Genomic DNA, 23844 nt, shown 5'->3' with positions numbered 1-23844 from the left:
GAGCCTGTTTCAGATTCTGTGTCTCCCTCTCTCTCTAGCCCTCCCCCATTTATGCTCTGTCTCTCTCTGCTTTTCAAAAATGAATAAATGTTAAAAAAAAAAAAAAAGAAGACTGCAATTATAAGAAGTATGACATCATTCCTGACCTAGAAGATTTTCAATCTAGTTGAAGAGACAAGACTTAACTAGGGAGCAACTTATAAGCATATGTAATCAAATTCTCAACTGTGTGGCTCATACACTGAGATGTAAACTCTCTAAGGGTAGCTGTTCCTGCTGTGCACACAGCTGTATCCCCAGGCCCTAGATAAGTATAGGAAGAACAGGATATGAGCTCAATAAATAAATGTTGAGTGAATTCATCACTCTCCCCCTTTGGAGTCTCACTTGGTGGAAGCTACCCCTCCCATTCATCCTGGAAGATGATCCCTAGGGGACTCTGTTCTGCAAAGTGGCACTTGGACAGGATCTATCTGAGAACGTTGGGGCTCTCTAACTGGCTCAGGTTACGGCCTAATGGTAGGTTCACAGACATAGCACACTCTTTCAGCAAGTATTATGGTGTCTTTCTAAAATAAGTTCCTACATAAATAGATCCTTGTTCAGTTCCACTGAGTAAACTGAGAAGAGGAATATGAAGGAAGAGGAAAGAAAGCATGGCCTATGCAAAGGGGGAAATGCCTCAGAAACTTCCAAGCTGACAGCCAGGAAGAGGTGCCAGAGGTTTTGGATTCCAGAGAAGCTGGTCCCCAAGTAAATGGTTGTTGATCTAGTCTTTTAAAACATGACTTTTTTTTTTTTTTCTGATTCTAAGATCATGGTAGAAAATCTGAAAAAAAAAAAATCACAGTATAAAGAAGAAAGTAACCTATCTATAAACCATGACTCAGAGATTACCAGTATCTGCATTTTAAAAAAATGTTTGTTTGTTTGTTTGTTTGTTTGTTTGTTTGTTTATTTATTTATTTTGAGAGAGAGAGAGAAAGAGCACAGAGGAAGGACAAAGAAAGAGGGAGAGAGAGAAAATCCCAGACAGGCTCCACACTGCCACTGCAGAGCCCGATGTGGGGCTTGAACTCAAAAACTGGGGAGATCATGACCTGAGCCAAAACTAAGAGTTGGATGCTTAACTGACTGAGCCATCCAGGCGCCCCACCTCTATTTGCATTTTTATGAAACTGTAACATGTAATTGTATTTGAACTTAACACAAAGAGAAAAAACCCAAACTGTAGATAAGTATTTCTTCAAAATGAGGTATTGTTTCTTAAGAAGAGTCCTCTAAAATTAAAGCATTAAGACTCATATTAAAAGGTTGGGGTTGGGACGCCTGGGTGGTGCAGTCGGTTAAGCGTCCGACTTCAGCTCAGGTCACGATCTCGCGGTCCGTGAGTTCAAGCCCCGCGTCGGGCTCTGGGCTGATGGCTCAGAGCCTGGAGCCTGCTTCCGATTCTGTGTCTCCCTCTCTCTCTGCCCCTCCCCCGTTCATGCTCTGTCTCTCTCTGTCTCAAAAATAAATAAACGTTAAAAAAAAAAAAAAAAGGTTGGGGTTACAAAACAACAACAACAACAACAAAAAGGTTGGGGTTATTGTGGAGGTTCTCGACCTGGGGTGATTTTGCCTCCCTGGGGACATTTTGGCAATGTCTGGAGATGTTTTTGGTTGTTACAGCTTTGAGGGCAGGGAGATGCTAGTGGGTGAAAGCCAAGGATACTGCTAAACATCCTAAAATGCACAGGACAGTCCACCACAACAAAGAATCATCCAGCCCCAAATGTCAATAGTGCCGTGAGGAACCCTGGTTTATTGCATAGTTACGTTGGTTTTAAATAGTATATATTTTTACTTATTTTTTATTAAAAATTTTTAATGTTTGTTTATTTGTTATTTATTTATTTATTTATTTTTGAGAGAGAGAGAGCGAGAGAGAGCGCAACAGGTGGAGCAGCAGAGAGAGAGGGAGACACAGAATCCGAAGTAGGTGCCAGGCTCTGTGCTGTCAGCACACAGGTCTCGAACCCACAAACTATGAAATCATGACCTGAGCCAAAATCTAACGCTTAACTGACTGCGCCACCCAGGTGCTCCAATAGTATGTATTTTTAAAGGACCTAAGTTTGTTTGTAGTTCGATGGAGCAAGTGGTTGAGAACCATCTAGGTGGTCTGAGTTTGAATTCAGACTCTTCTACTTCCCAGTAAAGTGACCTTGGGCAACCTCTTTGGGCCTAACTTTCCTCTTTTATGAAATTGTGGTAATGTTACACCCCCCTCATACAGCGGTAGTGAGGACTGAATTTCTAACGTAAGTGTTTGGAATAGCGTCTGTTTTATGCTAAGCTCCGTGGAAATATTTACTATTATTATCATTATTATTATGTGATTAATACTTTTTTTAAGTTTATTTTTGAGAGAGAGAGAGATAGTGTGTGCACAAGTGGGGGAAGGGCAGAGAAAGAGGGAGAGTGAGAATCCCAAGCAGTCTCCGTGCTGTCAGTGCAGAGCCCCATCACAGGGCTCGATCTCACGAACCATGAGATCATGACCTGAGCCAAGATCAAGAATTGGATGCTTAACCGACTGAGCCACCCAGGCACCCCTGTCATTAATATCTTAAATAAACCAACTGGAATCACAAATTAAAACTTATGTTTAAGATAATTCTCCTAAAGAATTCAGTAGAGAAAAACAGACATATAAGTACTTTTACAAAATGGAACCTTATAAATCTAAGGAGTATATACATGAATTGAGAGGTTTGATCAGCCTTTCCCGCTTTCTGGAATTACCTGGTCAGTGGCAGATGACTCATTGTTTTGCAATACACTTTCTTTTTTTCCCTTTAGATTAAAAATACTTGAATTCATAGGGTACCTGGGTGGCTCAGTTGGTTGAATGTCCAACTCTTGATTTTGGCTCAGGTCATGATACCAGAGTCATGTGTTTGAGCCCTGAGTCAGGCCCCACACTGTGGAGCCTGCTCAAGATTCTCTCTCTCCCTCTGCCTCTCTCCCCCACTCACACTTTCTTTCTTTCTTTCTCTCTCTAAAATAAAAAAAAATCAAAATTTTGAATTCATTCTCATAGTTCAAAGCTCAAAACGATATGACAGGATATACATTGTGCAATCTTGCCTCTCACTGCTGTCCCCTCCACCTGCCCCATCGGTAGTCACTTTAATTAGTTTCTGATATGACCCAATATTTCTTTATAAAAGCAAGTGCAAATGCTGTATATTCTAATTTAGCCCCCCTTTCTTAGACAGAAGATATCATACTTTTCCATTTAACAATCTACTTTGGTTATGTATATTTCTTTTCCATTTAACAATCTACTTTGGTTATGTATATTTCTGTATTACAATCCAACTTTTCATATTACTACACAGGGGGTGATTCATCCTTTTTTAAGGTGACATAGTATTCAATTATGTAGACTTCCCATACTTTGTTTATAAATGTATTTGTAATTTCTATAAATGTTAGCAAATTGTCCTCCATGTAGGTTTGTGTAATTTTAGACTCCCACCAGCAATGTACAAATATGCCTGTTTCTCTCCAGGAATCCCTGTAGTTTACACACAATCATCTGTTCAAAATCATACCACGCTGGTAGGCATTACTGGGAGGTGAAAGTGGAAACAAAACTAAATAGATGTCGGGGGGGTTGTCAAGGCTGTATTCCTAGGAACTGACAGAATCGGCTGTTAGTTCGGGGTGGATTCTGGGCAACTGGGTAATATATTGAGGGCAATTAGGTCGCATTGGTCCTAGGAGAATCTAGTTTTTAACACCAATAGTAAAACACAGTAAGAAACCACTATGTTTCAAATTCTTTAAGTTTGTGGGTGTTAACTTAGCCAGTAAATTTAGTGTCAGTGTTTGTGGATTCTTTTTAAGTTTTACCTCCAAAACTCAAAGTATACTTATTTTCCCCCTCATTTCCAGCACCTATAAAAACATTACACCAATGCCAGTTTCACAGATGCAATGGGTACCGATTGTCAAGTGCTTTAGAAATTCTAAGATAAAATAGTTGATCATTATTTTACTGAGCAGCTAAAAACTTTTTTGTTAAAAATAAATTCATACCACATACCTTCATATTTTAATCTTGACTTTCTTTCTCAGCTTCTTGTTTTTCCTGGAGTTTCTATTGTGTTTCTTTTTTCTCACTGAATACATGAGGTATTTATCTTTATCTCATTGAAAGCAAGCTGCAGTAGATTTAAATGCTTCTTTGAAGAAGCCAGAAGCCATAGGTATTCTATTATACCTCACTAAAGGGTTCAGTTTCTCTAAAACCTTGGACCCCATATGTTTATACCTCAAAACATACCCCGTTTACCACATCCCATGTTTCTAAAATCTCGCTTCTCCAAGGACCTCAATTCTCCCAGTTCTGCCAGATACTCATTGCTCTGAATATTCTAACTCCTGTGTGCTCATTTTTTTTCCAGTGTTCTTTCAGAACCACAGGCCATCCTAGTGCCTACCTCCTTTAAAATTTGCTTTTGCCCATCCCACTTGCTCTGGTGTGATTATCAGATACTCCCCCATCCCATCTCCTCTCTAGTAAATGCCTACCTGGATGGGCCATGGTTATTCAGCTTTCATTGACCCCCACAGATGCTGAACAAGACCAAGTATGGTCCAATGTGGGTAACCCGCCTAGGGCCTCAGATGTATGTGAACCTGGCCAGTGCCCCACTCCTGGAGCAAGTGATGCGGCAAGAGAGCAAGTACCCAGTACGGAACGACATGGAACTATGGAAGGAGCACCGGGACCAACAGGGCCTGGCTTATGGGCCCTTCACCACGTGAGCTGGGGCCTAAAGGGACTGGTACAAGGCCTCAGAGGGCCAGGCCCAAGGGCAATGGCATTGGGAAGCCACGGGATGATGGGCAGGGTAGGCTCTCCCTTCATCCTCTGAGCCTGATACTCAGTCTAGAAAGCTGGTTGGGATGGGCTGAAGCCCAGCGGCCATTCATTGTCTTTTCCACTAATGTATTTTATGACTTTGGACAAATGAATAATTTCTCCTTCCTTGGCCGTATGTTTCTTATATGTAAAATGGGAAGTTTGGGGTAGAATGCCTCCACGCTCTCTCTAGGACCTTTCCAGCCCCATTATTCTACATTATGGTTGAAGATATCGCAACGTGAGCCATAATCTATGTGTAGTTGAAAAATCATTGTCACCATATTAATTAGGAAGGCTGAATTTGACTTTAAAAATATTTCCTAAATTATGTATTATAGGTTTGTTGTTGCATATAACTTTCACAGGTGCTCTCCATACGTAGAAACAGATGTGGGTTTCAGCCTTGAAGTTACACCCAGAAAAGTTAAGATTATTTTGGCAGTGACAAATTCGAGGACGGGCTGAATATGTTATATACGCATATGCCAATTGAAGTAAACAATCGAGAATCATTGGCGATGAACCATTCCCAGTGTCACAGGTTGTAACTGGGTATATTACAGGGTTTTTTAAAATCGTTTTTCATTTTAATTCCAGTACAGTTAACATACAGTGTTATATTAGTTTCAGGGGTACAAATAGTGCTTCTACAATTCTATACATTACTCAGTGCTCACCATGATAAATGTAGTCTTTAATCCCCATCACCTCTTTCACCCCGTGACAGGTTTCATTTTGCTATGGTATGTTAACAGAGCTCCAAAGTAATGAACGACTTTTATTCTCCCTAGTTGCTTGACATCTCATGCTTTCGACATTTCTTAAGAGACGAGAGTTGATCCTGGCGGTGGTTGTGGTAATGGCACCAAGGATAGTAGCTAACTATGTGTTTGTGACGTGCCAGGTATCAGGCTAGTCTCTTTACATTTATTATCTCACCTTATCCTCACAAGCCCATGAAGTAGATAGTATTATAATCCCCATTTTACAGATGAAGAAACTGAAGCCTAGAGAGGTTTTACATCGCTTGCCACTGGCGAACGAGATCTCTCCGATTCTGGAATTCAAGAAATTAATGCCTTGATACTTTTGGAAAGGAAGCGAACTGGTGAGAGGGTGCATTTCATCTGCCTCTGATGCCCATACGTCCATTCTCCCATCACATGTGGTTTTTTTCCACCCCTTTTTCCTGGTTCCTTCACAGGTAGACAGTTTTAGAACTTCCAACAATTACTGAGCCCTTTGCTCGAAGTTCTGGGAAGAGAACAGAGAAGGCCTATGTTTCAAGAGCTCTTTAACTTGATGTCTGACCCCGAGGGCAAGATTTGGGTCTTAGGTTTTCGCCAGGTCAGGCCACCACTGGAATTGGTGGCTCAGGATCTAGAATTGGAGCCGGATGTTATGTGCACCCCTTTGTCACCTGTTTTTAATTTTTTACTCTAAAGCCAGTTTCCTAGTTATATTGTACCATATACATGTATTTTAAAGCTATTTTACTAACCAATGATGAGTTCTTTTTTGTTTTAGTGTATATATGTGCATAAGTACATAAATATATATATTTTTACATCTCATTCTATGAAACATTGTCTTCCCAAGAAATATTTTAACAACCGCAAAAATGTTCTCATTTAAGTTCCGCAAATCTGATCGCTACTATTGGGAGAATTTTTTACTCTCAGAGAAACCCTACAGCCTGAAGTTCCAATACATGAGTCTACTCTGGCTTTCATTTCTTTGTCAGCGACACTTTTAGTTGATCTTTTTGCAGGGTTTCCCAACATAATAAAAAAAACTCCTGGGGTTTCAGGTTCATTTAAATAAATAATTTTCTAAAATTAAAAAAATAAACCCCGATTCTTGCCATAAGCCTTTTTAGCGTCTATCTTTTTAAATACCATATTGGTTTTTAAAATTCAAAAATAATACTTATTGTAAGATTTCCAATGATGAAATATTGTCTGCCTACCTCCCACTCCCATCCCATTCTTCCAAGTAATCCTGACAGTTTGGTGGGTCCTTCTTCTCTACTCTATGTGGAAACATGTGGATACACATACGGATATTTAGGATTTCCTTTCCTCCTCGTAAAATTGGACCATATTGTACTTATTACTCTGCAACTAGCTTTTAAAAACTTGGCCCATACCCAGCTTTCTTAGGAGAGGTAACAGGTTTGGGGAACAGCTGCGGGTGGGGACAGTTCCTGAGCATGAAGCCCCGCTGTGGGAAGCATGGTCCCACCCTCGTGAGCATCCCTGTCTAACCAGGATGGGGACACAACCCCTTACTGGATGCCCGTAGCAGGAGGGGCTGGGGCACCCGCCTGGTGGGTTTCCCTGTCCCTTAGACCCACTAAGTCAAGCAGAGCATGAAGGTCCAGAATCTGAGCATCCCAGGAACCCTCATTTGTTCCTCCTTTCTTCCTCATCCGCCACACAGAGGACTGGAACCATCGGAGTTCCTCCTCATTTCACATACAGAAGATTCTGGAGTTGTAGCATCCTAAGATAATCAGAGTCGACATTCCTTAAGCATTCGCCATGTGCCAGGCTCTGATCTAAGCACTGTAGTTGTCCAAACAACCCTACTAAGATAGGCACGCTTATTATTCCCTTTTTATGGAAGGGGAAACTGAGGCACAGAGGCGTTAAGTCACCTGCCTAAGGTCACTCAGCCAGTAATCATCAGACCTGTGACTTGACCCCAGGGAGTCTGGTTCCAGATGCGCATCTTGACTACTCCCACGATGGTATAGTGAGATTCTGAAGTTTTGTGATTCCAAGATTCTGTCATTTGAAATTCGGTGATTCTGTAATTCTAAGTCTAGGAGTCTGAGATTTTCCTAGACCCTGTTGAGGTCTCGGGGCAGGGGGAAGACCCCATCTAATCTAACCTCCATCAGCTGCTTACAAGTGTGTGGTTCCTCCATCCTCCACAGGGAAGGACACCACTGGTACCAGCTACGCCAAGCTCTGAACCAGCGGATGCTGAAGCCCAGTGAAGCTGCGCTCTACACCGATGCTCTGAATGAGGTGATTGATGACTTCCTGGCCCACCTGAACCATCTTTTGGCAGAGAGTGCCTCAGGGGACCACGTGTCTGACATGGCTCACCATTTCTACTACTTTGCCTTGGAAGGTACCCTTGTGGGGACAGGGGCTGGGCGGGCAGGGGCCAGAGGCAGGTCGTGTTCCCTCTCCTCAAGCCCCCTGGATTCTGGGTGCCATGACACCACCTCTTGTGATGGCCTTTGTGCACTGCCAGCTATTTGCTACATCCTGTTTGAGAAACGTATTGGCTGCCTGGAGCGACCCATCCCCCAGGACACTGTGGCCTTCGTCAGATCTGTCGGGCTCATGTTCCAGAACTCACTCTATGTCACCTTCCTCCCCAAGTGGAGCCGTTCCTTGCTGCCTTTCTGGAAGCGATATCTGGATGGCTGGAACACCATCTTCTCTTTCGGTGAGGAGGCCAGGGAGGGAGGTTGTGGGTGGGTTCCAGGGTCTGTGCGTCAGCAGTCTGTCCCAGGACTCCCTACCTCATGCTTCCAGCCGTCAGAGTGGCTCTTGGTCCTGGGAGATCATGGCTTTTGACCTTGTCCTCCTCTGTTCTCCATTGTCTCTGTAGGGAAGAAGCTGATTGATCAGAAACTCAAGGAGATAGAGACCCAGCTGCAGAAAAGTGGGCCAGACGAAGTGCAGATATCTGGCTACCTGCACTTCCTGCTCACCAGAGGACAGCTCAGTGCTCATGAGGTCATGGGCAGCCTGCCCGAGCTGCTCCTGGCTGGCGTAGACACGGTGCGTGAGGGGGGCCAGCAAGGAGACCGGGGGCTCCCAGCTCCTGTCCTGAACCAATTCCCCATTACCCTCATCTGAGCCTGACCTTCGTTCCTCCAGGTACCTGCTTCTCTTTCTGTGTCTCAGATGTAGAGCTAGAAGGAAAACAGGGAGGTCCTTCATCCCGGCAGAGGTGGGCAGGAAATGGTTCTTTTTCGTTTGTTTTTTATTTATTATTTTTATTTGAGAGAGAGAGAGCCTGCATGTGAGCAGTGGAGAGGGAGAGAGACAGAGACAGAGAGAGAGAGAATCTTAAGCAGACTCCACACACAGCACAGAGCCTGATGTGGGGCTTGATCCCGCAACTCTGGGATCATAACCTGAGCAGAAATCAAGAGTCGGACACCCAACTCGACTGAGCGATCCAGGCACTCTGGGCATGGTTCTTTTGTAAGAGGGATCCCATCGCCTCCTGGAGCCTCTCTTGGCCAGCTAGGAAGTCACATTTCACATCTATTTGAGATGCAATTTAAGCAGAGAGCTCGGCCACAAGCGCCTTCTTGGTCAGACTCTGCATTCCTTTTGTCACGGGGGGTTGCCCTCTGTTACGGTTTCCTTGTTGTTAGAACGTGATTCTCCATCATATGGGTCCTCATCCTGCTGTGGAGTCACATGGAGGGTCCCCATGAGCCCGTGTCTCTTTCTGCCATGCTCGCGGCAAATTCATTTTTCCGCGCACGCTCACTCACACTCCCCCCACTACCTAACTAGCCTTTTTCCTAGAAATCCCTCCTCACTTTATCTCTCCCTCTGCCTCCCAGACATCCAACACAATGACGTGGGCCCTGTACCATCTTTCAAAGAACCCAGAGATCCAGGCTGCCTTGCATAAGGAAGTGGTGGGCATGGTACCCCCCGGGCACGTGCCCAAGTACAAGGACTTAGCACACATGCCCCTGCTCAAAGCTGTGCTTAAGGAGACCCTGCGGTAGGTTGCGGTTCCCAGGAGCACAGGGTCTGTGCAGAGGAGGACTCAGAGACAGGAGTCGGAAGTGGGGGCTGCTGGGCTGGCGCTAGGGCCAGGGGTGAGATGGGAAGAAGGGCCTGGGGCACCAGAGGTGAACCTGTGCTTTCTTTTCCCTGCAGCCTTTACCCCGTGGTCCCCACGAACTCCCGGGTCATCACGGAAAAGGAAATCGAAGTCGGTGGCTTCCTCTTCCCCAAGAACGTGAGTGGGGCTGAAGAGCTGGGGCTCCCAGGGCTGCCCTGTGGCCCTAAGCTGATGGGCTGCCCCTTCTCGCTCCGCAGACCCAGTTTGTGTTCTGTCACTATGTGGTGTCCCGTGACCCTGACATCTTCCCTGAGCCAGAGAGCTTCTGGCCCTACCGCTGGCTGAAGAAGAGCCAGCCTGCTACCCCTGGGGTCCAGCATCCATTTGGCTCTGTGCCCTTTGGCTATGGGGTCCGGGCTTGCCTGGGTCGCAGGATTGCGGAACTGGAGATGCAGCTGCTGCTGTCAAGGGTGAGTGGGGGAGAGGCTGGAGGGCTGAGTGGGCCAGGGAGGGCTGATGGAGGCCGTGGGGAGGAGCAGAAGGGCAGCACAGGGAGGGAGCGTGTAGCGGAGGGCAGGGGACGGAGATCGCGGATCCTAAGGCCCATGTGTGTTTTACCTCCCAGCTGATCCAGCAGTATGAGGTGGTCCTGGCCCCCGAGACGGGGGAGGTGAGGAGCGTGGCCCGCATCGTCCTGGTTCCCAATAAGAAGGTGGGCCTGCGTTTCCTGCAGAGACAGTGCTGAGCTGGGCCCGGGCCTTCCTGGAGCAGCCCCCTTCTCTCTCTCTCTCTCTCTCTCTCTCTCTGGCACAGTAATTTCTGGCCACTGCTGTGTCTCAGACGAGAGGCTCCCAGACGCCAGCGGTCCAAGACAGTGTACTTTCTGTAGAACCCTGAGCTTTGGCCACTTTTATAATTTTGAACATTTCCTTCTCAGATAAAAGGCCACTTCTCCCCCCCCCCCGCCCTCCTCCCCCGCCCCCCCGCCGGCAGTCACATGGCTATCTTTGGAAAAAATATAGAATAAAGGGACTTTTATTGATAATTGGAGACCTTTGTCATTCTTTTTGATGACCCAGCATCTGACCCCCTTTCTGTGTGTGGGGAACACCGTGTCCCCACTTAAGGATCTTGTGGGAGGCGGAGCCATCTCCCTCCATGGAAAATGAGAACACCTGTGTTTTCCTGGACCTCACACAGAGGCCTTGTCTTCACGCGCTGTTGGCCAAGGCCCTGCCCGAGAAGGATCTGCAGAACAATCCTCCGGGCACCAAGAGGGGCACCGTCTTTTGAACAGAAGTGCTTTGATAGAGGTAATGAGGTGCCACAAACATGGATGAAGGTGTGCTAGGCTGGATCTCCAGGAATGACTCCTGGGACGGCCCTGGGGCACTCAGCCTGGGATGCGTCACACTGGCCGCCCTCGGGAGGACGAGTGCTGGGAAGCTATCGCTACAACTGCGGGCCCTATGCTACTCCTCGTCTCCCAGGTCAGGGCTGGTGGGGGTGGGTGGGGGATGGGGAGGTGGGCAGTAGCCTCCCCGCCCCCACTCCTGGCCCCCATGACCGCCGCCTCGCTCCCACCTTCCGTGTGCCTCACATACAACCGAGAGGCTGGAGCTCGAGCTGCAAGAGAACACGGGGATGGTAGTTTTTAGTTTTCCAGCCTCTTCCGTGCAGGAAGCCAACCAGAGGGAAAGCACGTTGGCACGGAGACTGGGGAGTACCCGGGGCTGGAGAAGGCAATGAGGCCCAGCCCCCGTTGTAAATTCCTGCTGGGTCATAGAAAACTAAAATCAAATTTCTTCTGTTTGTGAGGATAAAGAAAGTCATATCATTGCCCTTATTAAAATCCTTCAGAGGCTTCCCTCAGGCATGAAGCAAAGTCCAAAGTCCTTATCATGGCTTAGAAGACTCTGGCACCCTGCCCGCCACCCCCACTCCCTGCCCAGACACCCTTTCCACAGCTGAACCCCAACTCCTTGTATTTGCCTGAGCACGTTATGCTCTTTCTGGCCTCAATATTTGGTTCTTCGTGTCCCCTCTTCTTGGAACAGTGTCTTCACCAACTGCCACGTCATCCCAGAGAACTTGCCCTTCCTTAGGGCTCAGCTCAAATGTCACTGCCTTTGAAAAGCCTCCCCTGACCTCTCTGGGGGGAGCACAAGCACTTCCTCTGTGCTCTCCCCACCTCCCCACCCACATGAGAGAACTGAGCGCTCAACCTGTTCACCTTGTTGGAGACCCCACGGTCTCCCCCACCAGCTGTGCACCCACCAGAGGGCACAAACCAAGTTCCTTTCAGTTTGGAGCCCAGTGAGCAACTCTGTGTCTAGCATCTAGGAGGCGATTAAAAAATGTTTGTTAAATGAGAAGAGGCTGGGATGGTAGGCAGGGGAAGGAAGAAGAGGGGAGGATACAGAGCTTTCTGTATGGAGCGATCTGGAGAGAACTGGGAGGAATTCCTGACTCTGAGGGCATAGCTGTCTGCCACCTGTGCAGGGATCCACCTGTGAGCGGTCCCTATAAATGCAGAGAATGGGGGCTGGGCTCGGGGCAGGGGGTGGGGTGCGAGACTTCTGTCACCAGGTCACTCAGCAACTTCTGCCTTTTCCAGTGTCTGCTCCTTCAGACCACGGGGGGGCTGGGGTCTCGAGGACTCTGAGCTGCCCACATAAGTCACAGGAAAGTGTTGTCACAGTGAGGCTCCCCGATTATCCACCCTGACCTGACTGCGAAGAAAGAACAATAGGAATTAGGATAATTACGGATAAGTGGACATTAATTCAGCACAGGAGATACGCTCTTGACCGAAAACAATGTGCACATCTCATTACTCCCTTTCCAGCTAATTTGAACTTGTTGGATCCAATTAGAATCCATATTTTTGGGTAAGACTTTAAGGAATCAGCTTGTCTTCTTCTTCTTCTTCTTCTTTTTTTTAATGTTTATTTATTTATTTTTGAGAGAGAGAGACAGAGAGAGACAGAGAGGGAACGAATCCCAAGCAGGCTCCATGCCGTAAGCACAGATCTCATGGATCGTGAGATCGTGACTTGAGCTGAAATCGAGTCAGGTGCTTAACTGGCTGAGCCATGCAGGTGCCCCTTGACATCAGCTTGTCTTCTTAAACATTTATGCAGCACTCCCAGGAGTAAAAATAGACCGAGTACCCAATATTTTCTGGCTGTCTACATGCTCGTGTTCTACAGATGTTTTAGCTCTTGATGTATCTTGGCTCATTAATATTTGTTCAGTTCTAGCTCATTATTTGTGATTCCAGATGTAAGGTGCACGTCCAATACAAATTCTGACAGTTGTCGTCAGGGGATGGACATAACGTAACCCTGTGCTGAATTCTTCTGTATTTGCACATGTTTGTAAGGCTAGCGAGAATGCCAGCAAATCGTGTATCTTCTACCTTGTGCCCCTGCTTTCAGCCAGCTCTTCTTGTAGATCTTGGTCATAACAAATAATATAGACGCCATAGGGCGACAGACAATTTTCCTAATTATGGAAATGAGGCGCCTGTATTTCTCAGCAAGCTATCGTGCCCATCACGTGTTATGCATCGCAAGCCTCTAGTTTCTACAAAAAAATACAGTTGCCCTGGTCGCACCCCCCAAGTCAGGAAATTAGCATCTCTCTAGGAACGGAGCCCTGGCATTACCATCTTATAAAGCTCCCCTGGGGATCCTGTGGCACAGCCAGGGTTGATAACTGCTGAGGTGATGTGAGATGATGAGAGAGGTGGATGAGAGTCCGGCCTGGAGGTCACAGAACCTCAGAGGGGCCTCGGGGGTCAGGGCAGGAGTCGGGGGCATGGAGGCAACGATGCCTGCACCATCTGGCCAGCCCCAGGTTCCTAGGTATGAACAGAGGAGCCAGCAGAGTGGCTGGCCTTCATACTTTTATTCAGAGTTGGGGCGGGAGTAGTCCCCATGGCAACCCTTTGCCTCTTTTCTGGCAGCCATGATGCGGGAGGGCTGTCAGGAACTGAGGGTTAGGGAGAAGGGCCCAAGGGGTAACTGCTGGGTCCTCAGAATGGTGGGCCCAGGAGGTTGGAGACCTATCTACTCTTGGGGGGGAGCAGGAGGGGGAGAGAGTGATTTCCTCAGGCTGCCCTTTCCACCGAACACCTGGGCTGACCTGACGGTCTGCTCACGCAGAGCAACCTGGGATACCACCTCAAAGGACTGACCCTGCTACACATTCCCTACAGTCGGCTGCAGCAGGAGGCAGCCTGCCCCAGGCTCCCCAAGGTTGTCACTTGAGACAGGCCCAGAGAAGCACCCCCATCCTCCCACTTGAGCCCAAGGCCCAGGACCTTCCCAGGCAGGGCCAGAGCAGAACCAGCACTGACCCATGGGTTATGGCAAAGTCAGAAACAGAAGATGCATGTCTGTGAGAAAATGCCTTCATTTACTGCCTGACTCATCAAGCACAAATGTCTCCACTCTGTTGCTCTGTGAGGTAAATGTGGTGGGATCATATTTTAGAAATATTAACCTCTCCTCTCCCCACTGGATAGCAGACAGCGTCCACTGCCACAGGGGAGGGATGACATAATCGAAGCCTGGCCTTGGCTTTGGAATTTCCAAAGCCTGACCCTCAAAGCAGGTGGCAAGAACTCAAGACACATGCAGTGGACTTGGAAGAATGGATGACGGGTTAGAGAAAAAGGCCCCACTGGTGAAGATTCCATAGGTTGGTGGGGGGTGGGGAGGCAAAGAGACTAGACATTTCTGGGGCCCCTGAGAAGGGAGCTGTGTCTGAAGGGAGGAGGTGAATATGATAAATACCCCAGAGAGGTTTGGAAATGATAAGGAGATGATAAGATCCCTGTGCCCTATGTTTCCAGGGTAGGGGCTAAACACACACACACACACACACACACACACAGCAAAACTCAGCGCAGAACAGATCACTTGCTGTCCGTCTGAGCAGATGTGCTTGGGACCACACAGCGTCCTGAAGCCCAGAGGGGTGCAGGTCCAGGAGCTAGAATGTCTTCATGCCCCCAGAGAAGGCAGGCCCAAGGAGGCTTTGTGGTAGGGACTGAGGGAGCACCTAGCAGGGGCCATGCCTGCCAGTGACCGACCAAGTGACAGAGAGAAAGGAATGGGAATATTTTAGCAGGTGCTGACAAGTGTGGTTGATGATAAGTGAGGAACAAAGTCTTCCACTACTCAAAGCCTCTCCTTCTCACCAAAGTTAACCCCAGGAAAAGGTGGTGGGTGAACCCCAAACGGAGATTAATTTCTACCACCTGGTGAAACAGGGTCCATAATAGGAATTACATTCAGTGTTTAAAAAAAAAAAGTTGTCTCTAGCAGATTAGAGTTTGTGGACTGAGTTGCACTTACTCTGTCATTAACTAATTAACATCTTCTTTATGGTTTTGTTATAAATAAAAAATGAAAAAAGAAACTAACACTCTATGCACAAAAGCAAGGCCAGTGGTAGCGTTTGTCAATTACAGATTCTCCCTCGCGTCTTTGAATTCAGAAAGCACAGGGCTCTTGCTGCAGGTTCAGGCCAAATGACTAGTGTTTTCGGAGTGAAGCTTATACAATTTAAGTGCACGGGTTGGTTGTTCTTTTTCTTTTTGTTCTCTCAGTGTTCATCCTCAGTGATCCAAACACAGGCTGTCACTGGGGACTGAGAACACCGTTTGCTGGTGCTTGGGATGAGAATGGAGGGAGGACCCCACTCAACAGGCTCTCCACATGGCTGCTGTTTCAATGCTGGGAGGGAAGAAGGGCAGTGGCCAAGTTGTGGGGAGCCACCCTTAGTAGTGTGGAAGAATAGCAGGGCCTCCCAGGTAGTCCAGAAGCTGAGGAATCCAGAGCCCATGAATACACCCAACTGGCTGAGGGCTCGCCGCTCCACTGGGGCCAGTGGGGGGAAAGTGATATGGGTAGGCATGGAGCAGGCAGCCCTGGGGTAATCTCAGTGCCTCTGGTTCATAGATCTCCAGGCTCGACTCAGCTGTTCTTAATTTCATCATCCCATGGAGGACTGGGAATTCCTGAGGGCTTCTGGGAGCACAGGCAGGGCAAGGGCAATGACAGAGGGCTGGTGAAGCCTGTGAGGAAAAGAGAAGACAAGACAGTGACTCCGTGGGCAGGAGAGGTTGCGTTTCCAGTAGGGGAACCTCGTCTTGCCATCCACTGCCAAGCGGGTGGAATCTGAGCCAGCCCCTAGCCAACGCGGTACCAGGAAAGAGTCTGAGGTCATGTCGGATTTACTGAGATGATTACTTAGATAGAAACCCCCTCCTTTCAGCCGTAGTTCTGACTGAGCATGGAAATTCTGTTCAACAAAGGTTTATTAACTTGCTTCCTTCCAGTGGGATTCCCAACAGGTGGGAGCTGAGTTGCGAGAAGGCAGGTCAAACTCCCCAGAGCATCTGAAATCACATCACTGCCCTTGCCTCGACCCCAGCCCCTCTCCGCCCCTCTTGTGACTACCCTCATGACCTCAGTGGAGAGTGGGACAGAGTGGGGGCCTCACGGGGAGTCCTGATACTTGTAGTTTTCATGGGGCTGCTCAGCAGTGAGCTGGGCACCCCCATCCTTAGGGGGCCTCAGGCTGAGATCTGAGAGCCTAGGAAGACCAATGGGCTGGTGCTGAGGCCGATGGCCCAGGGCAGAGCCTACCTGAACCACAGCCAAACCAGCAAACTGGGGTGGGGAAAGATGGAGACCATGTTCCCTGGCTCCCTTCGTTGGCTTCTGCGTGTGGAAGACGGCCTGGGAGTGAGGACTCAGATATTCTCAGGCACCGAGGGCATCGATGCCAGCAGGGCTGAGCACCAGTGCCTGAAGGATGTCGGAGAGGGACACCACGCCCAGGAGATGCTGGGTCTCGTCCACTAGCACCAGCCGGTGTACCTGCGGGTCCGCAGAGGATCAGTGAGAGGTTCGAGCCATGCAGCTATGGTAACCAACGAGATTGTCACCAAGACTCAGGGGCAACGACGTAAGTGGGGGAGCCGAAAAGTATCTCCTAGAAACCAGTTAGAAGTAGCTCTGACCACGCCGGGGTGATCAGCTGTCTGTGGCCCTTAGCAGGACCAGTTGCAGACCGGTGTGGACAGATCTCCAGTTGCAGGATCAGTTGCAGACGAGTGTGGACACTGAGAGCTTGAAATGGCCATAAAATGGGAGGACAGGGCAGGTGTCCGGTGTCCAAGGACAGCTGGAGCTGCTCATGGGGACTGGGCCATATGTGCTGGGGGCATGTATGAAGGGGCACGAGGTACCTGCTCCCGGGCAATCCGGTCGATGACTTCCCCCAAGCTCTCATGGGGCTGGCAGGAAAGGACTCCTTCCAGACACAGTGTCCTCTGCTTCAGGGCTTCGCCCACACTCATGTCCAGGTGGTTGTAGGTTTGCTGGGCAGCCAGGTGCTGGGGCAGGGAGGCAAGTGCCATGTCAGTCAGCCCCTTAACCAGGCTCCGCCTATCCACTTGCCCTCTACACACCTCTAAAGGTCCTTCCGGGCTACAGATACCCCTCCATCGGTTCTCACAGCCACAGCCTCCCGGTGGCACCCCAGTTCCCTATTCCCGCAGACACTTACAATCACATCGAAGCGGGAGTAGAGGCCCACGACTTGTCCTGCAGGGGTGGTGGGGGGCCAGGTGGTGAGAGAAAAGGAAGAGGTTCACGTCAGAACCAGCATGCTGTGCAAGGGCCGGAGGCAGGCTTTCAGAAAGAGTTACTGGACATCTCCCTGTCCTCCCCAGGCTGCAGGCTTTTTTTTTTTTTTTTTTAGGTTATTTATTTATTTTGAGAGAGACAGAGAGGGAGTGCAAGCAGGGGAGGGGCAGAGAGAGAGGGGGACAGAGGATCTGATGCGAGCTCTGTGCTGACAGCAGAGAGCCTGACACGGGGCTCAAACCCACGAACCGGGAGATCATGACCTGAGCCGAAGTCAGCTTAACCGGTGGAGCCACCCAGGCGCCCCGAGGCTACTGGCTTTAAAACAGGCATCCAGGGGCCACTACCTAAACCCACAGATCACACAGCGTCACAGCCAGAGAGGAGACGCCTGAAATCATGCCTCCCGATGTGATGCAATTCGACTACACAGTGTCACCTCTGAAATATCCTAGCCTCAAATGGATAGCCTGAACCCGATCAAGCCTTTAGATCTAATTTCCAGTTTACAGGAAACTCAGGAATAGAGGAACAACACTGAGGCCGTCTGTAGAAAGCAAAGAGACAAATCTGGATGGGGGGACATTCTATAGGACGACTGACCCAGGATTGTCATTATAGTGCTATGAAAATTAAGTGAGGAAGGAACTGTTCTGGATTAAAGAAACTAAAGACAAAAGAAGCATTGCAAAGCATGGACCTTAACTGGATCCTGGTTTGTACAAACCACCTGTAAAAAAGATATTCTCGGGGAAGGCGAGGAAATGAGAATTAGATTCAGATATTCGATGATATTAGTAAGTCATTCTGGTTTTGTTAGGTGATATAGGACATATACTGATTTTAAGAGATGCAGACTAAAGGGTTAAGGATAAAATAACATGATCTCTGTCATTTAAATCACTTTAGCAAAAAATAGGGGAAAAAAAAAAAACCCTGGTTATGACAACGTGTTAACAATAGTTAATCCAGGTGACGGATATGTGGCTTTCATTATACGGTGTGTCCCACCATTTTCATACATTTGCAATTCTTCATAATGAAAAATAAATCAAAACATTTCTTGGGGCACCTGGGTGGCTCAGTCAGTTAAGCGTCCGACTTTGGCTCAGAGCACGATCTCGCCGTTCGTGGGTTCGAGCCCCGCGTTGGGTTCTGTGCTGACAGCTCAGAGCCTGGAGCCTGCTTCAGGGTCTGTGTCTCCCTCTCTCTCTCTCTGCCCCTCCTCTGCTTGTGCTCTGTCTCTGTCTCTCAAAAAACGAATAAACATTCAAAACACAAAAACAAATAAAAAAACATTTTTTGATATCTAGCTTCATCACAGCAATTTTGACTTTGAAACAGTTTACAGCCACAGTTCAACCAAAGAAATGATCATGTAGTCCCTCTAATCCCTCTCTTCAAGGCAAGAAGGTGAGGTCTGGCTGGATCCCATGGCCCATTTTAGGGTGAATTCCCATTAAAATCTCATCTTCGGTTTCCTCTTACCATGCTTCTTAACTGCACATAATCTTTTCAAATCATCCCGTGAAGTCAGAGGATGGGTGTTATTAAGATTCCCATTTCACAAATGAGGAAACTGAGGCACAGAGAGGCTAAGTAAGGGTCCAAGATTTAAGCAGGCAGACTTCTAACTCCACCCTGGGTCCCGAGCAGACGCCCACAGACCCCTGCCTGCCACGGCCCCACCCCAGCCAGCCCCACTTCTGGGTGCAGGTACCAGCTTCGTTGACCACAGGCAGCGCAGACACGCGCCGGTCCACAAAGATGTCCAGGGCCGTCAGGATGGGCGCCGTGTCCAGCACCACGGCCAAGTCTCGGAATGTGCCGATGCCCAGATCTTGGATGGTGCGGGAGAGGAAGGAGGGCTGGGGCAGCAGGGAGCCCTGGGTGGGTTGGGGACAGGTGGCAGTCAAGGTGGAGCAGCCCCCAGAGTGCTCCCAGCGGCTCCCTCCCCGGTCTGCTGGGCCAATGACTTCTCAGCCCCTCGGGTCACCCTGAGGCTGTGCCCAGGCTCACAAAGATGTGCAGGAACTTGAGCAGTCGCTTGTGTGTGAGGATGTGGAGCACGGCGCCTGAGACCGGGTCCAGGACCGGCAGACGGTGGATCCGGTTCTTGATGAGGGTGTAGACGGCTTCGAACAGGCTGCAGAGGTGGGAGCAGTGGGTCTGGGGGAGAGACAACCCCCACCCCAGCCCCTGCAGAAGGACAGGGTGTCCAGACTGCCTTGTCTGCCACGGGATGAGCCCCTGAGGTCAGAACTGAGGGGCTGACCCGGAAGGGGACTGCTCAGGCAAGGAGGCTCAGGTGGGTGGCTGGGGACGCTTACCTGCTGCTGGGAGAAATGGAGACCAGAGGCTTGAAGCAGCCTTGAAGGTAGATCTCTGTAGGAAAAAGCCAGAGTCAGGCCTGAGGAGCTGGCCACCTTGCCTCACTGGGCAGCCCAGCCCCTCTGTCTTCCTCCCTCAGGCCCTCTGGGCTCCCTCTCACCCTTCCCCTGCGCCCTCCAAGAAATCCCCACTGCCCATCCTCCACCTCGGGTCCTTGGCCCCATGCTCACCCACACACCCTCAGCCCCTTCCAGGTCCCTTCCGCCAGCTCACCTCTCCAGGTCTCAATCTTATGTTCTTCAATCTCATAGATCTGGACCTAGAGACGTTGACAGGACTCCGGAAGTCGGACACGGGCCCCTCGGGCACCAGGCTCCCTGAGCCACCCTCCGCCCCAGCCCAGATGGGAGCCCCTGGGGTCCCCAGCCCACTCCTCACCAGCGGGGACCTGTAATAGCGATGCAGCACCAAGATGAAGTCTGTGATGGTCAGCATCCCTGCAGGGTTAGGAGGGAAGGGCAGGAGGTCAGCCTGGGGCCTCGTGGTGGGAGGCAGGTTGAGGGGTCAGACCCCCTTCCGGGCTCTGCCAGAGTCCTAGGTCTGAGACAGCTGTGGGAACTGTGGACAGAGGGAAGCGGGGCAGCGCCCCCCCCGCCTTTTGTGCTTCCCCTGTAATTTCTCTCCCCGCCCCTGCCGCACCCTTTTCTATTCTCCTAATTCCTTCCTCTCCCTTTTCTCTTTTCCTATCTAGCACCTACGACACGGGACCATGGGTGAGTAGAGCTGGAGTGGTCAGCTGGTCAAACCTCCTCCACGCATGGGGGTCTCCCAGCTGGCCACCACGAGGCCGGGATCGGATGTTCCCCCACGCCAGCCCCCGGCTTGGCTCACGCCAAGGGTCTGCCCGAACCCGTGGCGTGTCGGAGCTCAGCCCCGGAATCCCCTCGAAGATCTCTCTCTTCCCTCTGCCTCCCAGCCCCTCCTCACCCACGAAGCTCTGCTTCTTGCTGTCCCACAGCGGTGCCGCCCGGATGCCGTTGGCCACTAGGGCAAAGAAGGCCTTCTTGATCTGAGGGCCAGAGAGAACACCGAGGGGTGAGTCTCTCACTGCCCGTCAGTGGTACCCTGTCCCAACCAGGGTCCTCCCCCGGGGCCTTCTCCCGAGATCTCCTCTGCATGAGCTTGACTGCCCGTCCTAGGCCATGGCACACACTGGCAGGCTCTTTGCCAGGCACACTTGCTGCAGAGATGAGGCTGCTGGTGGCCGGAGGCACTGTGGTGACGCCTTCACCTGGCACATCAGGGTGTGACAAACTCACTCGGGGTTTCTACTCGGGTGCTACATGCGTACAGTCACACACAGTATAGTTTTCACTAATCTACGTGCTGGAGGTACGCTTATTCGCGTAGCATCTACAAAATAGATTTCTCTAAATAAATTTGACGTTGACTCATTTGGCTTCACCCTAAGTAATACTATCGCCGTGCTTCTGGAAACACTGCTCCGCTATACGTGATGGTAAAAGTGGAAGCAGGCGTTCTATAGCTTAGCCCAAGGGAAGAGCAGGGGCTAGAACCCATCTTTTTTTTCTCTTACTGAGAGCTCCCTGCTGTTTGTCTTAAGCCAGCCTGCAAGGTCTTCCCCATACTTAGGGGTTCACAAAGTACTCCCACTTGACCCGGGTTATTCCAGGAGTCCTCTGAAACTTGGAGGGCAAAGCAGGCATTTCCTGTCCCCATCTTATGTCATTTTTTACTTTTATGTTATTTTATTTTTTTTAGTAATCTCTACACCCAACACGGGGCTCAAACTTACGACCCCAAGATCAAGAGTTGTATACTCTTCTGACTGAACCAGCCAGGGGCCCCCATTCCCATTTTAGAGATGAGAGCGGTGACTGATGCCAAAGCCTACACATACTCAATGGCAGAGCTGGGATGACAACTGGGGAGTAGGGGTCCTCCCCACCACTGGTCTCCATGGTGCTAAGAAGGATCTCTGGAAAGGGACTCGCGGGGGGGCCCTGGAGCGGGTGAGTGGAGGCTACAGCCCCATGAGAACAAAGGTGGGGCAGAGCCACGGCCTCACCTCCAGCGTGGTGTCGAAGATGACCAGCTTGGAACTGGTTGCCATGGCGTCGTAGCAGGTGTGCTCCTGCATGAAGTGCATGTAGATCTGGGCCCCCGGCTTCTGCAGTTCGTCGTCCCAGCCCAGCCTGGGTAACAGGGCCCGTGGGGATGGGCACAGGGCAGGCCTCTCTTCCACCCGGCCGAGCTCATACCCCCACGATGCTGTGGCCGGGAACCCTATGTCCAGCTCTAGCTCATCCGTGCTGGAGCCAGCGGCCGAGGCTTCGTGGTTAGGGGGGAAGATGTCCCACTCTGTTGGTGGGGCGCCCACTTTGGCCAAAGGAGCAGCCTGGGACAAGTGTGTGGCCTTGGGGAACGTGGCCTCCAGTCCAGCGTACTCAGCAGGTGGCTTGGCCTGGGGGTCTGTTGGTGGGGAGAGGACAGTAAATCTGTCTTCTAGAGACCTTTCTCATCCGCTGGCTCTGTTCATCCTCACAGCAGCCTTGGGAAGCCTGGATGCTGTGGCCCCATTTTGCAGGTGAGAAAGCTGAGTCTCAGAGTCACACAAGACAGTGGCTCTGTCCTGAGTTGGCCGCGCCAGGCCCCTGGCTCTGCTGTGCAGGTGACTTTTCCCATGTGGAGTGACAGACTACAAGATGAGGGTTGGGGCCAACTCTGTGCTCTGGAAGGATCCAGGGCAGAGCCCCAGCCCCAGGCTCCGGGATGTCCCACTGCCCCCGCTCCCATCTCCCCAGAACTGGCCTTGGCCTCACCTTCCCCCAGACCCGGCAGCTCCCCTTCCGCCACAGCCTCCTGCCTTGTCCACCTGGAGGCCTTGGCCCCCTGTTTCTCATGGCTTCTTTCTGAGCCTGTGGTCATGGCCGGCGATGACCATGAAGTGTTCTCTCCTTCTTCTAGACAGCTCATCTCTGGAAGGGGGAATGGGGCCTGTTTGGTTAATGGGGAGTAACACAACAAAATCAATTAAAATGTTATTAATCATAATATTTCACATTTGCAAGCTTCCCAAGGGTTCTCCTCCAATATATTTCTCACTCAAACCTCATAGCAATCTTATAAGGGAGATGTTATCATCTTATTTTACTGAAGCGGGACCTGAGATCAGAGAGGTGGGGCAATTCACCACAATTCACACAGCTATTTACTAAGTGCTAACAGAACTAGGTTCGGAGTCTTCCGCCTCTAGATTCTCCCTACTTCCTCTGAAAGAGGAAAGAGGGGGGTGAGGGAAAAAAGAAACAGAGGAACAAAGAAGGAAAGAGGAGAGACAGAGAGAAAAGCCAGGCTAGCAGAGTGGAGACTGCGGGCCCAGAGAGGTGGGAGACAAACGAAGTAGGAGGAGAGGCTACGCCCTTGAGAAGGCAGCCCCGCCTACCTTGACGCTCAGGTCCCCCAAGGCTGCTCCAGGATGGGTTCTGTGAGGAGAAGAATGTCTGAAGGGGTGGGGAAACGCCCTGCATCCCCGAACCCACGGGTAGCTTCCTTTCCCACCACGTGTGCGCGTGCAAGCACGCACACGCATGCACGCACAGGTGCACCCCCGCAAACACACCCGTACGCCAACACTTGGACACACTCGGAAAAACACATCCAACCATTCCCAGGCATGCAGGGCACCACATACGTCGCTGACACAAAGAACACACACACGCGCGCGCACACGTGTTCACAGGCACCCACAGGCTCGTGCGCACACGCACACACACTCATTCACACTCGTTCACAGGGTGTGGTGTGCTCGCAATCCCCTGGCCTCGGCTGCCCCAGCTCCCGTCCCCCGGGACCCCTGTACCCGGCGCAGTGCGCGCTCCATGCGGCCAACCCCGGACCAACCGAGAGCAAGTGCGCAACACAGGCTGGGCAGCACTATTCTGGGCCCGGCCCCTGGCGCCCTGCCCTCCCCGGATCGGTTTCTCTCTGGGTGTCAGGCAGCGGGAGGGAGGGCTCCTCGGGCTCAGCTGCTCTCGCCCAGCCGCCTGGGGCAGGGTGGGGAGGGAAGGG

General features: G+C 50.3%; 2 protein-coding genes across 3 annotated transcripts in view; one reads left to right on the top strand and one right to left on the bottom strand.

The window, feature by feature from the left end:
- The window catches only part of LOC125173721 (sterol 26-hydroxylase, mitochondrial), a 34021-nt gene extending 23222 nt beyond the window's left edge, over positions 1-10799 (top strand). For both annotated transcript variants that reach the window (XM_047873207.1, XM_047873206.1), the window contains exons 2-9: positions 4627-4817; positions 7863-8062; positions 8189-8386; positions 8552-8724; positions 9525-9691; positions 9850-9931; positions 10012-10224; positions 10380-10799. In XM_047873207.1, coding sequence (XP_047729163.1) covers positions 4627-4817; positions 7863-8062; positions 8189-8386; positions 8552-8724; positions 9525-9691; positions 9850-9931; positions 10012-10224; positions 10380-10499 — 1344 coding nt within the window. In that variant the 3' untranslated portion in view covers positions 10500-10799. The remainder of the gene's footprint in view (positions 1-4626; positions 4818-7862; positions 8063-8188; positions 8387-8551; positions 8725-9524; positions 9692-9849; positions 9932-10011; positions 10225-10379) is intronic.
- Positions 10800-15821: 5022 nt separating this feature from the next.
- Positions 15822-23465, bottom strand: PRKAG3 (protein kinase AMP-activated non-catalytic subunit gamma 3). Its single transcript, XM_047871480.1, has 13 exons — positions 23219-23465; positions 22596-22751; positions 21842-22245; positions 20740-20821; positions 20191-20249; positions 20026-20071; positions 19752-19806; positions 19441-19567; positions 19142-19307; positions 17342-17379; positions 17022-17168; positions 16417-16650; positions 15822-15842 (listed from the first exon to the last, which is right to left on the bottom strand). Exons 1-12 carry the CDS (start codon positions 23463-23465, stop codon positions 16534-16536), a joined length of 1644 nt encoding a protein of 547 aa, XP_047727436.1. The 3' UTR covers positions 15822-15842; positions 16417-16533.
- Positions 23466-23844: the final 379 nt, after the last annotated feature.

The sequence above is a fragment of the Prionailurus viverrinus genome, chromosome C1 (genome assembly GCF_022837055.1).
Source record: "Prionailurus viverrinus isolate Anna chromosome C1, UM_Priviv_1.0, whole genome shotgun sequence".
In the NCBI taxonomy this organism is placed as follows: Eukaryota; Metazoa; Chordata; class Mammalia; order Carnivora; family Felidae; genus Prionailurus; species Prionailurus viverrinus.
The sequence above is the reverse complement of the archived record's forward strand: the minus strand, read 5'-3'. Positions and strand labels throughout refer to the sequence as shown.